This window comes from Ailuropoda melanoleuca, chromosome 13, assembly GCF_002007445.2.
Source record: "Ailuropoda melanoleuca isolate Jingjing chromosome 13, ASM200744v2, whole genome shotgun sequence".
NCBI lineage: Eukaryota > Metazoa > Chordata > Mammalia > Carnivora > Ursidae > Ailuropoda > Ailuropoda melanoleuca.
This window is the reverse complement of record NC_048230.1, coordinates 67695084-67709121: the sequence shown is the minus strand read 5'-3', so window position 1 is coordinate 67709121 and position 14038 is coordinate 67695084. Positions and strand designations below refer to the sequence as shown.

Genomic DNA, 14038 nt, shown 5'->3' with positions numbered 1-14038 from the left:
TCTATTTCCACCCTGGATCCCCCATGCATTCTTCTAAGATGCCAGGATTCTTACATTCTGGGGTCTCATTAAGATTCTGGGGCTCGGGAATCTCAGGTTCTAGGAATCTGAGAGTCAACGGTTTGAGAATTTCATGGATCTAGCATTCTGAAGATTCCAGTATTCCTGAATTCTTAGAATCAGTGATTTAAACCATCTTGGCTTCCAAACTTCACCTTCGTGGGGCCCCCTTGGTTTACCACCCCTACCCCCACCCTGCAGAGCCCAGTGTCCTTACCTGACCCCTGGGGTGGGGGGTGGTTATATTCTGCAGATCATCGGGAAAGATGTCCTCACCAGCACCTACGGCGCCACCGCGGAAACCCTCTCCACCTCCACCACCACCCATGTTACCAAAGTGAGTAGCAGCAGGGCGCCGTCTGCCCCCAGCCTGGCTGTGGGGCCTGGGAAGGTCATTGCCATTGCTGTGCCTTGTATCGTGGACAGAGAAGACCTGTGGTGGTCTAGTTTCTGGAGTGCTATGCGCTTTGTTCTGTACTACGGGTTGACCTAGGCACAGACCCCACCCTTCAATGTTGACAGCCAGGCTGGTGGGGGGGGCAAGACCACCTCACTGGAAGTAACTCTGAGCCATGGCATTTGCACTTTACGGACCTTACGTGCCGGCAGGATTTAGAAGAGGTGATGTAAGGAAGCCTGAAAGAGTGAGGAGGGGTCTTCTGGAAAAAGTGGGATTTGTGCAGGGTCTCAGGAAGCCAGGTAGGACTCATGAGGGAGGAGAAGACAGATGCAGACATTCTAAGCAACACAGAAGATGGGAGCAGAGACCGTGTATTTGTTTATTTGTTCGCTGTGCGGACGTTAGAGACCGTCAACCTTATGCCCACCTCTGCGCGAGGGGTGCTGGTGGCTGCAAGCGATGCATGTTTGTGGGGACGGCGGTCGTGGTCTCCGTCAGGGAGAAATAGCACGTAGGGGGCGTAGCTGTGGGAAATGGGGGTGGACTGGAGGCAGGGGAAGCCAAATAGCGACCAATGAGACAAATCCCAAGGCAGATGTGACTATGAGGGGTCTGAGTCTAAGAGCGGTTGGAATACTGTCAAGACTTTTTAACTGGGGAGTGACCCAGCACCAAGAGGTTTAAGGAGGGGAGATGAGGTCCACCTGGATGCGCAGGTAGATGGCGGAAAGAAGAAAGAGAGGCTTGGAGTGATGAGGGGTGGGGGGCCTGGACCGGGCTATGAACTGCAGTGGGGGAAGGAAGAGGCAGGGCCACGGGAGGGAGTCACTCCCTGCGCGTCAGCTGTGACTCAGCCAATGAGCGCAGAGGGCTGAAGGCAGGCTGACAAGCATGGCCAGGAGGGAGGCAGGAGGGGGCCCAGGCCAGAGAGGGAGGCCTGGAGGAGAGGGGCCGGGGAGGGAGGTAGAGGTGGAGGTTCTGCTGAGCCATTGAGGAGGAAGTCTGGGTAGCGCTGGCCCTCCCGCACACACCCCGTCCCAGCACTGCTCGCTCCCACTCCGGTGCGGGACGCAGTCCCTTTGCACGTTCCGGGAAGCCCCCGCTCTCACCAGAAGCATTTGTGAGCAACGTTGACTTCACTGAAGGTTTTATGGGAAGGTTTTCCATCACACACGTCACCGCATACAGCTCAGAAAACTCTTCTTCTTGAAGTTTCTCTCCTCCTTGCCAACCAAGAGCCCCCATCTTTCTGTCTGCTCCTGGCTCCTGCTGGGATTTCCCTCAGCTACCACCCTCCTTGCTATGCCAAGCAGTTAGGTCCTCCCCCATCTTCTACTTCCAAACTGGTGCCCAAACCCTGCCCTTTCAGAGAACAGTGGAGGTTATGAGTATCACCAACGCGACTTTCTCTCGTAGTTTTGTTTGAAGTCATTTAAGATAGAACCTTGTCACCATTCACATTTCATTCATGTGTTCATTCAACAAATCTGCGTTTAGCACCTACCCTGGTCAGATTGGACCGGGGGGGGGGAGGGGCGGAGGGGACACAGAAATGAACAAAATGCGGCCCCTGCCCTCAAGAGCTCCAGCCTAGTGAGCTAGACGGGGTCACACACACAAGGTCAGCGCGAGGCAGAGAGCCCCAGAAACCGCGCAAGAGAGACAGACTTGGTACTCAGGGAGTACCAAGGCAGGAGGGGGGCAGGGTCACCAACCAGGATCAGGGAGACATGACTTGAGCTGGGCTTGGAAGACCTAGAGGGGGCAGTTTGCTAGTTGGGGGAGTGGTGGCCGTGGGCAAGATGTGCCGTCTAAAGTCCCAAAACCAGAAGAGGGAGCCAGGAGAGAAGGTGACTGCTGGTTCCAGCCTCGCCCTTGAGGGGTGCTTTGGACGGGTGCCCTGTCACAACCCTGCAGAACCCAGGGCTGACCTTGCCGCCCTCTCACTCTGCAGACTGTGAAAGGGGGGTTTTCTGAGACGAGGATCGAGAAGCGGATCATCATCACTGGGGATGAAGATGTTGATCAAGACCAGGTATGGGGGAGGATGCTGTTCCCGGCGGCCCTGCCCAGTCCCCAGTCCCTGCCCTTGTGAGCAGAGGCGAATTCTGCTTCATGCTGATCCTACTCAGACAAGGAGCCCCGAATGAACCCCAAAGAAAGGGACATAGAATAGGAGCCTGAAGGAGCCAGAGGCCCTGAGCTCTGGGCTCTCCCGTGAACTCCTTGACCACTGCCCCTCCCTGGGCCTCAGTTTCCACAGCTGTATATGAAGGGGCTTGTCGGTCTCCACGGTCTGTCCCGTATTCAGTGTCCTGTGGTTCCTCACTTTGTTGCTCTTTTCTACCAGGCCCTGGCTTTGGCCATCAAGGAGGCCAAATTGCAGCATCCTGACATGCTGGTAACCAAAGCTGTCGTATACAGAGAAACAGACCCGTCCCCGGAGGAGAGGGACAGGAAGCCACAGGTAAGCCCTCTGAGGCTCAGCAGCCATGAGAGGGAGGAGGGAACACTGGTGAGGTCTTCCGAGGGTTGTTTCCATCTGAGAGCCTGTCAGGTAGCTTGGGCCCTAGCACAGCTTTCAGTCCGCACATCCCTGGTTGTGGCTCAAAGGAGAGAAGTATTTCCCCCAAATACAACAAATCAGAGTGGGGGATGGGGGGCAGGAAGGCTGGTTCTTTGGCTTCTTGGGGTTTTCAGGCCCCAGACCTAGAAAAGCATATCTGGAAGTGATGAGGACAGGGAGAGAGGGTGGATAGCATGTCCTAAGGCGGGACAGCTGGAGACAAGCATAGACTCACTTGAAGCCAGAAAAAGGCCCCTCAGGCCCAGGGCCACCTTCCTGTCCCTGAGTCTCTGCCTTCATCACAGGTCACTGGATGTTGCTAAGGGGGAATATGATGACCAGAGCCCTTGATCCCATCTATGTTACTAGATTGCAAACCCTTTAACTTCTCAGGCTACCTTGGGCCAGAAACTTACTTTTCTGTTTTCTTATGGACGGACCATCCATGTCTTGCTGAACAAGAGGAAGGAGATGATACTACCACAGATAGGGCTTTTATTGGTCTAAATTGGGGGAGGGGTTCTTCTGGTCCCTCTGAAAATTGACTGGATTTTATCAGACTTATAAAATGAAATCTCACAGACGTCAAGTTGAGTGGTAGAATTCTATACGAGTCCAAAAGTAGGCCAAACTAATCAATGATGGTAAAAGTCAGAATAGTGCTTAGTTCTGGAATGTGATATTGACAGGGAGGAGTCACAAGGGAACCTTTGGGGGTGCTTGAAATGTCAGCCTCTTGAACGGGGTAGGTCACGTGTGTGTGTGTGTGTGTGTGTGTGTATGTGTATGTGTATATACACACACACATAAATGTGTTGAGCTGTGTCCTTGGATTTGTGCTCTTTACACACCTCATACATTGTACCACAATAAAAAAAAAAAAAGAACTCATCTCAAAGACTCCTACAAGCAGCAAATCTCCTTTTTGCCCTCTTCCCTGATGAATGAGACCGTGTTTTCTAGAAAGATACAAGAATGTGGATCACCACCCCCTTCCTGTCAGAAGGAAAAACACTGAAACATTTTCTGGCCACTTCGAAATGCTGCCAAACCCTGGTCTAGACTGTGCTGTCCAACAGAACTTTCTGCAGTGATGGAAATGTTCTTTTTGTACCGTGCAACACACATAGCTATCGAGCACTTGCAATTGGCTCATCTGAAGTCAGATGTGCTTTAAGGGTAAAATGCATGCAGGATTTTGAAGACTTAATATGGAAAAAGGCATGCAAAATATCTCAATAATGTTTCTATTACCTGTTCAAATGATCATGTTTGGATATATTGGGTTAAATAAATACATTATTAAAGTTCATTTCCCCTGTTTCTTTTACTCGTTTTAAGGTAATTTAAAATTTGGAATTTTAATTTAGAAATGAAAAGTTTCTATCTAGAAGATTTAAGGAAATTAGAAATATCTAGAAAATTTAGCAAATACTGTCTAGAGAAATTTAAATTCCATATGTGTCTTTCATTTCTGTTTCTGTTGGACAGCACTGCTCTAGAAGTATAAGCTGGTCATGGGCAAAGCCTACGTCCCAGCTTTCCTCGGGTTTCCAGGCAAACTGTCCCTTCTGTCCCCTCTGTTGTCCAGTTATGCTTGCCTTTCGTCCCCCAGATCTCTGAGTGGTAGTGCGGCGAGAGCTGAGCTGGCAGCATCACCTGGGGAATACCGGTACTGGACAGCTGTGGTCATAAAGTCTGATTTAGAAGGGCTGGACCCGACCTGGGAATCTGTGTTTATAGGTTGGTTCTTAGGAAGTCCATGTGCAGCTATTGGTGCAAAGAATTCTGTGCTGGGAATCCGGGGACCTAGCTCCAATCCCAGCCATTCCCTCGTGGTCACGCAGTTTCCTCACTTGCAAAATGAAGAAATGGGACAAGCCCCTTCCAGTCATGGCCTTCTGGCTGTTTATTTGTTTTCCTAGAGTACCTGGCACGTGTTTCTCCTATTTTCTCCTTCCCCTATCTTGTTCCTCCCCATCTTTCCTGGGGCATTTCCAGCCAGTACCCCAGGTTCCTGCCTTCCCATTTTCCCTGGCCACTCAGAGCTCTCCCTGCCGCCACATCCTGGCCACCCCCCCCCACACTGTGCAGCCTTTCACATCTGCCCACTTGACAGGTCTCATTCATCCTCTTTGCCCCTCTGTTAGTTCTTCCTTTGTTGCCATTGTTCCACACACCACCATTCTCTGTCTCTCCTCTCTCTCTTTCTCTCCACCCCCCTCCTTCCCTCTCTCCTTTCCCTCTCTCCCTCTTTCTCTCTATCTCTCTCCCTGTTTCCTCACTCTCCCTTCCTCTATCTCTCTCCTTCTCTCTCTCCCTCTCTGTCTCTCCTTCTCTCCCTCTCCCTGTCGGATTCTCTTTAAAGTTCACCTTATTCATGTCACCCTGGGAAGACAGAAGTTTCTCCCTTGCCTTTTCTCTCCACATGCTTTACTACTAGTTAAGAGCCACCTTTGACCCCTTATATCATCAGACTCACTCATGCTGGGGGAGAGGTCTTCTCTGAATTTGAAAACTCTTTTTTAAAGTGCTTGAAACATGTCAGTTTGATGGATGGATGTATCTTGGTAGCTGGAGGAAAGATCTGGAATCCTGCAAACCTGGATTTAGTCTCAGCCCTGCCTGTTATTAGTCACGTGACTTCCAGCAGATTATTTATCTCTGCACTTCGCTCACCAGCTAGTGGTCAGCAACCATAATCACAGTGATAACAATTGCTGAAATGTATGGAGTGTTTATACTATTCCAGGCTCCAGGCCATGCACTTGACCTAAGTATTGTCATCTGCTCATTCTTACAAATGAGGAAACTGAGTCCCCGAGATGTCAGGTGACTTGCTCAAAGCCATGGGGCTTGATGAGGGAGTCAAAGCTCATCTGTGAGACTCCAAAGCCACCTTGTGGTCTTAACCTCCTTATCCCATAGGATTAATGAGATCATACATATACAGTAGTTAGCACAGTGCCCAGCATATAGTAAATGCTCATTAAAATCTAAGGATGACTCTGATTACTATCAACTTAAAGTAAGCTAACAAAACACTGCACATTTGGACTCTGATGTAATAAACCAAGAAGAATAAATTATAATATGGCATCATTCAGATGCCCCTGGCCCTTCTGAAGTGTCTAAAGGCTTTTGAAGACATCCCACGTCATCTTTACACTGAACTATAGGACTTAAAGTGCAGCCTGCCACTATTTAAAAAAAAAAAAAATCCTCAGGTAGTTAGCAGAATTGAGTAGAAAGAACACACCAGGCTTTGGAGCCAGAAAGTCCTTGCTAGCAGTTTGCCCAGAGGAACCTCCCTGGGCCTCAGTTTCCTCATCTCCAAAATGAAGTTAAACTATGTTTTGGAGCTGCTGTAGTAATTAGCATCTGTGAATGTCTTAGTTTGGGCTGCTATGACAGCACACCATAGACTCGGTGGCTTAAACAACATATGTTTATTTCCTCCCAATTATGAGGGCTGGGAAGTCCAAGATCAAGGTGCAGGTGGCTGTCTTCTCTGTAGGTCCTCACCTGGCAGAGCAGAGAGAAAGAGAGAATCTCTCTTGTGTATCTTTTTATAAGGGCATTAATCATATAAGTGAGGGCTCCACCCTTAATAACCCAAGTACCTCCCGAAGACCCCGTCCAAGTCCCTCAAATTGGGAATTAAGGCTCCAACATACGAATTTTGGTGTGCGGACACAAATATTCAATCCGCAGCAGTGACACACAAGGACAGCGTGTCACCTGCAGAAGGTGCTTAGCACCGTGAACCCGCATCCTGACCCCTTGAGGATTTGCCACGTGCGGGGATGGTTGAGAGCCCTGAGTAAGTCAGACTGCAAGCTTCTGCCCCCAGCCTGGTGCACAAGCCCTGTCTCCTTGTAGGTGTCCTTCTTGCTGCTCTTTGGCTCCTCTTCCCTCCCTGAATCCTCCAGAAACATCTGTTCAAACTCCAGTTGACTCTTGGCCTTCCTTCCAGAAGTCCTTCCTCTTTGAAGTTCTTACTGTGAGTGTGGAAAGCACACCCATCTGACACAGGGTCTTTTTTCTCCCTGCAACTCACAGGCCAGATGTGTGGTTTCTGCTGCATCTTCTCCCACTGGCCCACCCCCTCCAGACAGGACCTGTCTCCCAAGCACCGCCAGCAACACCCAGCTTCCTTACCTTCAAGATTTTGATGGGGGAAAAAAATGACCTGTTTCAGAGCAGAAAACTTGGGCTCTAGTCCCATTTCTGTCACCAACTCACTAGGACATTGAACTCTCTGGGTCTCAATTTTCCCATCTGTCAAGTAAACTGGGAAGGATTCCATGTATATGACTCCATTCGCACTTGACCCTGTGTGAGTGGTAAAGGGCAGGAAGGATAATTCACCTGTTGAGTGGTTTTGGGTAGTTGCTATGCATCAGGCACAGTGATGAGAACTGGAAAGACAAAGATCAGTAAAAGGCGGCCATTGCCCTCAAAGAGATCCCGACAGTGTGTGGCTAAGTTAACCACAGCAGTCGTAGTAATAGGAACAGTCAGTATTTGCTCAGTGCTTCCTGTTTGCTAACCCTTGTTTCGAATGCTCCCTGTAACTGCGTGAGGAAGCACCCCTTTTACGGGGGAGCACTGGAGGCCTAAAGAAGTTAAGAAACGCACCCAAGATGACAGAGCTCATAGGCCATGGAATGGGATTTGAACTCAAGCAGTCTGATTGGGGAGCTCATGCCCTTAACCACAAAATTTTGGAGTCAAGCTTGAGTTGGAATCCAGGCTCCAATGTCTTTATGGAAATGCTGCTTCCTGGGGTTTAATCCCCGAGACATACAGGCCCATGGAGATCAGAGAGGAAAAACAAGGAGCTTCTGCTATCACAACCAAACAGTTCTTAGACCAAGAGAAGGTAGGAAGAAAAGGGGAACCGCATGTGGTCTGAGCTTCTCAGTGTTAAAGGAAACTTTGATTTCCAGACAGATGTGCGTTCAGGTCTCAGCTGTGTGGCCTTGGACAGGTCACTGTCTTCCTGAGCCATAATATAAAGAACACACAGGAAAGGTAGCTGAAACAACCTCTTGCCACGTGTTTAAAGATGAATGAGCAGAAGTTATTAATTTGTCTTGTCCTCTTCCTTCGTGTCCCCTCCCCTCCATGCCTCCGGCTCTAGGAATCCTGACCTCTGTGAAGAGATGCTGGCGTTTCTGGTCCAACCCAAGCCAGAGAACCGTTAAGAAGGGGCCTTCATCCTGGATTCTCCGACTCAACACCGAAGTCCCAGCTGTGACGTACTGTCACCAAAGAGGGACTGGGAAAGGAAAAGCATATATATATAAATATATATAGATATAGATATATATACAGGAAACACCGCGTCCTTGCACTGCTGCTGGGGCTGGCCGCGCAGTCGGCCAACAGCAGCAACCAACATCTGAACACCTACATTTCCTTTGCAGACAAATTGAAGAACTGGTGGGATTTTTCAGGAAAAAAAAATATATATATATATACATATATATACATGTATATGTATATATATGTATATATATATACACATAATGACAATACTCTCTCGCTCCCCCTTTCGAAGCCCTGCGGAACGACAAACGCAAGTCAGACCACAGTGATCGTAGGCGTACAAAACGACCCTGGTTCCGCACGTTACCTTGCGTGGATGAGCATTCCATTTGTCCTGAAGCGTGTGCTGCCCACTCCAATGCAAAGGAAACACTTTTGCAGCAAAGCAAGAGAAGTCACAGCAGCAAGACACACACCGTCAACCGTTTGCCAAGAACGAAAGAAACCGTTTGCCAAGAACGAAAGAAAATCCCCCACTCAGAAAGGAGGAGGAACACTGGATTATTATTTTTTGGGTCTTGACACTGGGCTGCAAAATCCACCTTCCTTTCTTCCGCCTCCCCTCCCCTCCCCCTTGACTCACGCGTCTTTTTGTCATTTCTGTCTCTGCTCCCTCCTCCCCCTCCCCCACCCTCTGTATCCTGGTCCTGCCGAGGGCCGCTGCGGATGACTCTGGTTTGAAACAAGAAAAAGAAAAGAAAGCAAGAACAGAAAACCCAGCCACAGGAAGGAAAGTAAACATTGTATGTTTATGGGTTCTCATTACGGAGGTGCAGCTTGTAGGAGATGTGTATGGATGTGCTTTTAAGTTATGTATATGACATATAACAGGAAACAAATATTAAAATAAACAGTGCTGGTAAGTATGAAGCTGACATTTTAAAATTATAATTATCCGACTGTGATTGATGTATCCCATGGTCCTTAGAGCTCACTGAACCGGCCCAGCCGAGGAGACCTGGACTCTGGCTGTGGGTTGCTCGCAGTAGTAGCTGACGGTTCAGCGTAGTAATACAGTGTGTGGTATTTGTAACTGGTTGATTGGTGGGGAGGGTTGGGGACCCCAGATGGAGGGGCAGGAGTTTGGCAAGAAGGAAGAAACACAGACATAGTCCAGGATGCCTTCCCCCCCTCAGGCAGTAGCCACCAGGGCCTGGTCTGTGCTCAGGTGTGGGGTCCAGAGTCAGGATTCTGCTAGAGGGGTCCCCTGGCTCAGCTCCCATACCTCCCTAGGGGGTTTGCTTCAGTTTTCAGTCTTCTCATTTTTTTGGCCACGTGTCTTTTCCCTGACCACGTTGTGATGGCTGACTCCCCCTGCAAAGGGACGTGACGCCCTTGGCCACCACAGAGGTTGGTGGCTTTAACCCAGCTGTCTGGAGAGCCCGGCTCGCTCTCACCCTCTACCCCTCCCACATTCATTCTCTTCCTCCTGGGCCAAAGCAGCCATGGTAGAGACCAGGAACACAGAGCAGGCCCCATAGGGTAAAATTTCATTTCCGAAGGCTTTGCCTGCCCCAGAACAAGCCGCAGATGAAAGGTGGTGTTGCTCAGGGGCTCCTTCTATGTATGAGACTCTGGCTTTGGAAACCTCCCCTTTAGCCAGCATATGAGCTCTGAGCCTGTACCCTGAGAGTCCCCAAAATTGCCTTCAGACCACAGAAGCCCTTGGAGAATACCCCTTGCAAAGCTTGGGCTTTCCCAGGCTCGCCTGCCAGGAGCTGCTTCTCTGAGCTTAGTGAGTCCCCTTTGGAGGGGATATATCCCCACCACACTGTAATTTCTCAGTCCCATCTTACCTCCCCCGTCCCACCTCTACAGCGGTGATTAAATTCATTCGACAAATTACTTATTGAGTACCTACTTGTGCCAGACACTATTCTTGGACTGCAGGAGAGAATGTGGGGGAGGGGAGGGACCTGGAAGTCCCCTGAGCCAGCCTTACATCTTCAATCATGGCTTGCCCCTCTGAGAGCATTTCCACATTCTCTCCAATTATTGGCCATTGCCCAGGGATACCCCCCCCCCCCGACCCAGAGGGCCCCGGCTTACTTATCAGTTTCCCCAATGACATATATGCTCAGTTTGCTAAGCTGGTGCTGACCTGAGGACAAAAAACCAGAACAGTGTTTGCCTCTATGGGCAAAAATAGGACAGAGAGCAGGCAGAGAGATCCCTGCCCCTGGGGCTCCGATGGTGGATTCGGTCACACACCCCCCCACACACACACTGGAGCAAGACCGGTGGCCCAGGCCGACCCCTCCCCTCCCACCCCGAGTGTGACAGGTCACTTCCCATGCACCAGGTTCTTTTTATAATCTTGGTGGAGAAGCCACAGTACCTCCTTCCCACCCCTCTCAACCTGAGAGCTCCTATTCTTTCTAGACCAAGAGCTGGAATGGCTCCACCCTCCCTGGGCCACCCGGAATCTGGCTCAAGCACACCTGTCTTTGCAGGAACCAGGCGTCCCGAGCACTCTGGTCACACCTCAGAGGGAAAGTGTTTGTTCTGGATTCTACACCTGTTTATAGCCCTTGAACGTGTGGCTTCAGAGCAGGGATGAAGTGACCAGGCTTAGTGTGTGGGCCGGCCAGGGTTTGTGGAGCTCTTCATCCCACGGATGCTGTGACCTTCCTTCCATGGGGAGGCAGGTAGTGCCACAGGGAGGAGGGGAGCTGCAAAGCTGAAATCTAGGGCACTGTTTCCTCCCATCCTCCTCTTGTTAGAGAATATAGATGTTTGTCTTGTCTGTCTTCAACCTACTTTTCTTTTTTTCCTTTTTACATTTCTCACCCTTTCTGTGCTGCCTCTCCACCCAGGAGACCATGTGGCATAATGGAAAATGTCCTGGAGGGTATCCTGGCTCAGCCCCTAACTCACCATGTGACATTGGACTAGTCCCACCCCCCCACCCCCTTTGGGGCCTCAGTTTCCCCATTTGCAAAATGAGCAGGATAAACCGGATGCTCTCCAGGGTCTTTTCCCAGTCTGCTGTCCTACAGATCTTCATTTTCTCTTATTTTGCTTTCTTGGGATCTTTTCCATCTGAGGGGACAGGAAGTGCCAGGACCTGTTTCAGTTTGTAAATCCTGCAAGCACATTCCAAGACTGGCCTGCAATTGCATGAGCAACATCACTCTAAATATTTTTTTTTTCAAAAGCACCTTACCAACCAACTGCGATGCTGTCCTGTTCCTTTTTACTCACACCCCTTCCTCCCCTCTCGTCCCCACACTCCCCCACCTCAGTGCTCTGTGCTGTATGCGTGTGCTCTCTGTTCTTGTATACTCAATAAAAGTGAAATAAATGTGTTTGATGCTGAACCACACACTGCCTTGGCATCTCTTTCTCTGACCTCAGCTACCAGTACCAGTTGGCATTGTGGGAAGGGCTAAAACTAGGGTGGAAGAAATCCCAACCTTGAACACTCTCAGGCAACCCATATTTCCAGCTTCCAGTGTGGTTCATGACTTGGGTTAGGCTCTGCAGGCATGACAGCAAATAAGCCAAAGTTCCTGCCCTGCAGGAACTTTCGGGCTGGTAGAGAGCGAGAAACAAATAATACAACAGGCAAGCAGGCAGGGACAATTCCAGAGTGATCAGAACCAGGAAGGAAATGCACAGAGGCAGGAGATGGCTGCGGAAGGAGACCACTTTAAATAAGGTGGCCAGGTACGGCCTCCCTGAGGAGGAGCTGAATGAAGAGAAGGATCCAGTAAGGTGAGGGACTTGGGCAAGAATATTCTAGGCAGGAGGAACAGTAAGCCCCAGGATACAGAGGGGCTTGATGTATGGAGGAAGCATGATCCCTCCTCTTTCTGAAAGAAGAGCATTTACACTGGGGTCTCTTCCTACAACCCCCTCCATGGGAGCCTAATGGGTAATGTATACAGCAGCCCCCAGCTTCAACCTTTGCCCACCACCACGTATGTTGCCATATCCCTGTACCTGCCACCCGTCCCATTATTGACTTAGTTATCTAAACAGACTCTTTATATATATATATAATAGTATTACTAATAGTATATATTATTATATATATAATAGTATTACTTCCATAAATAAAAAACTAGTGTCACTTGCCAAAGAAAGGAGGTCTTCATAAAAATAAGTGCAAAAATATAAAATTAAAAGCCCATAATTCATGTAAAACTTACTTCTTGGGCTACCTGAGTGGCAAGTACCACACTTTCCTTGTTATTCGCCTAAGTGACTCACCCCAGGCCACCTTTCTCTATCGCCCCAAATCTCACAAGTGAGAACCACTGCAGATAATTGGGTGCATTTTCTTCCACTCTTTTTCCAGGTACGTATATCTCTTCAGAGCTTAAGTTGCCTTTCTAAATACTATTTTGAACTTAAATACTAAGTGCATACCATTCTAAATACTATTTTAAACTTAAATTCTGAGCATTTCCTAGTAATTTTGAATACTAAATACTATTTTTTTCTTTATAAGGTATTTCACTAAATGACACAAAATGCTGTGCAGTGAAAGCAATTCTGCAACCCTCTCCAGACTCCTGTCCATTGTCAGAGGTAATTGCTTTCAGGAGCTTTGTGAATCCTTCCCTGAATTTTTTTGCTGTATGTTTTCTTTAGCTATCTGTCACCCATGGGGTTCTGGAATAGGGCATAGTTTGTAAATATTGGGTCCCCACACACTCTGGATCTGTATCTTTATCTCCCAGAAATACAGGGTCAGCTTCTGTGTTGCTTGGGAATAACCTGGGGTTGATTTATCTCGGTTAGTGTTTCTCAGATGAGAGCAGGGGAGTGATTTTGCCCTCCCAGGGAACATTTAGCAATGTCTGAAGGCATTTTTGGCTGTTACAACTGAGGGGATGCTACTGGCATTTCGCAGGTGGAGACCAGGGATACTGGTAAACATCCTATAATCACAGGACAGCTCTCACGACAAATCTGGTCTTATCTGTCAGTAGTACCAGAGTAAAACCCTGATCTGGATGGACATGTGACCCATAAGTGGGGATTCCAGGGCCACCATCTGTAGCTTCCATGCCCATAATTCAGTGCTGGAGTCTCTGAGAAGATGGTGAGCCCACTGGAACAGGGAGCTCTGAGATCAGACACTTTGCTCAGCACCCAACACTGGGCATAAGGAGGGCCCGGGAGGGAGCTGAGCTTCTTCAGGCAGGAAATGGAACGGACAGGACAGTCTGAGTTTGACACGCATGACTGTGACTGATGGAGGCCATCTCTGGTTAATCCTGCAGCAGCTTATTATGATTAACCGTGACTGCAGGGCCCAGTCTAGTCTGAACCGACTAAGAAATGAGTTTTGACTGAGACAGATTGGTATGTCCAGCTGTCACTGAGGAAGTGTGACAGACAAGCTAAGAAGTGGCAGCACAGGGATAAGAACAGCCAGTCAGACCTTGGTTTGCATCCTGGCTCTGCCACTCTCCATCTGTATAACCTCTCTGAGCCTTGGTTTTCTCTTCTGTAGGTTGGGAATACTAATATCTACTTACTAGGGTTGGTGTAAGGCTTAGAAGTTATATATGAATGCCTGTCCTATGGATTATTGGATTTACCTAGCCAGTCCTCACTATCATATAAGCCAATTCTTTGCAGTAAATCTCTTAGTATATATCTCCTATTGATTCTACTTCTTTGATTGAACTCTGATACAACCACCCAGCACTGAGCAAGGCCCC

At 48.9% G+C, this 14038-nt stretch overlaps 1 protein-coding gene across 17 annotated transcripts in view; it reads left to right on the top strand.

The window, feature by feature from the left end:
- Positions 1 to 11685, top strand: part of EPB41L1 (erythrocyte membrane protein band 4.1 like 1) — a 106448-nt gene extending 94763 nt beyond the window's left edge. For 15 of the 17 annotated variants that reach the window (XM_034641711.1, XM_034641712.1, XM_034641726.1 and 12 more), the window contains 4 exons: positions 314 to 397; positions 2415 to 2495; positions 2811 to 2927; positions 8173 to 11685. In XM_034641711.1, coding sequence (XP_034497602.1) covers positions 314 to 397; positions 2415 to 2495; positions 2811 to 2927; positions 8173 to 8181 — 291 coding nt within the window. In that variant the 3' untranslated portion in view covers positions 8182 to 11685. The remainder of the gene's footprint in view (positions 1 to 313; positions 398 to 2414; positions 2496 to 2810; positions 2928 to 8172) is intronic. The other 2 variants (XM_034641718.1, XM_034641717.1) reach the window with 1 other exon arrangement.
- Positions 11686 to 14038: the final 2353 nt, after the last annotated feature.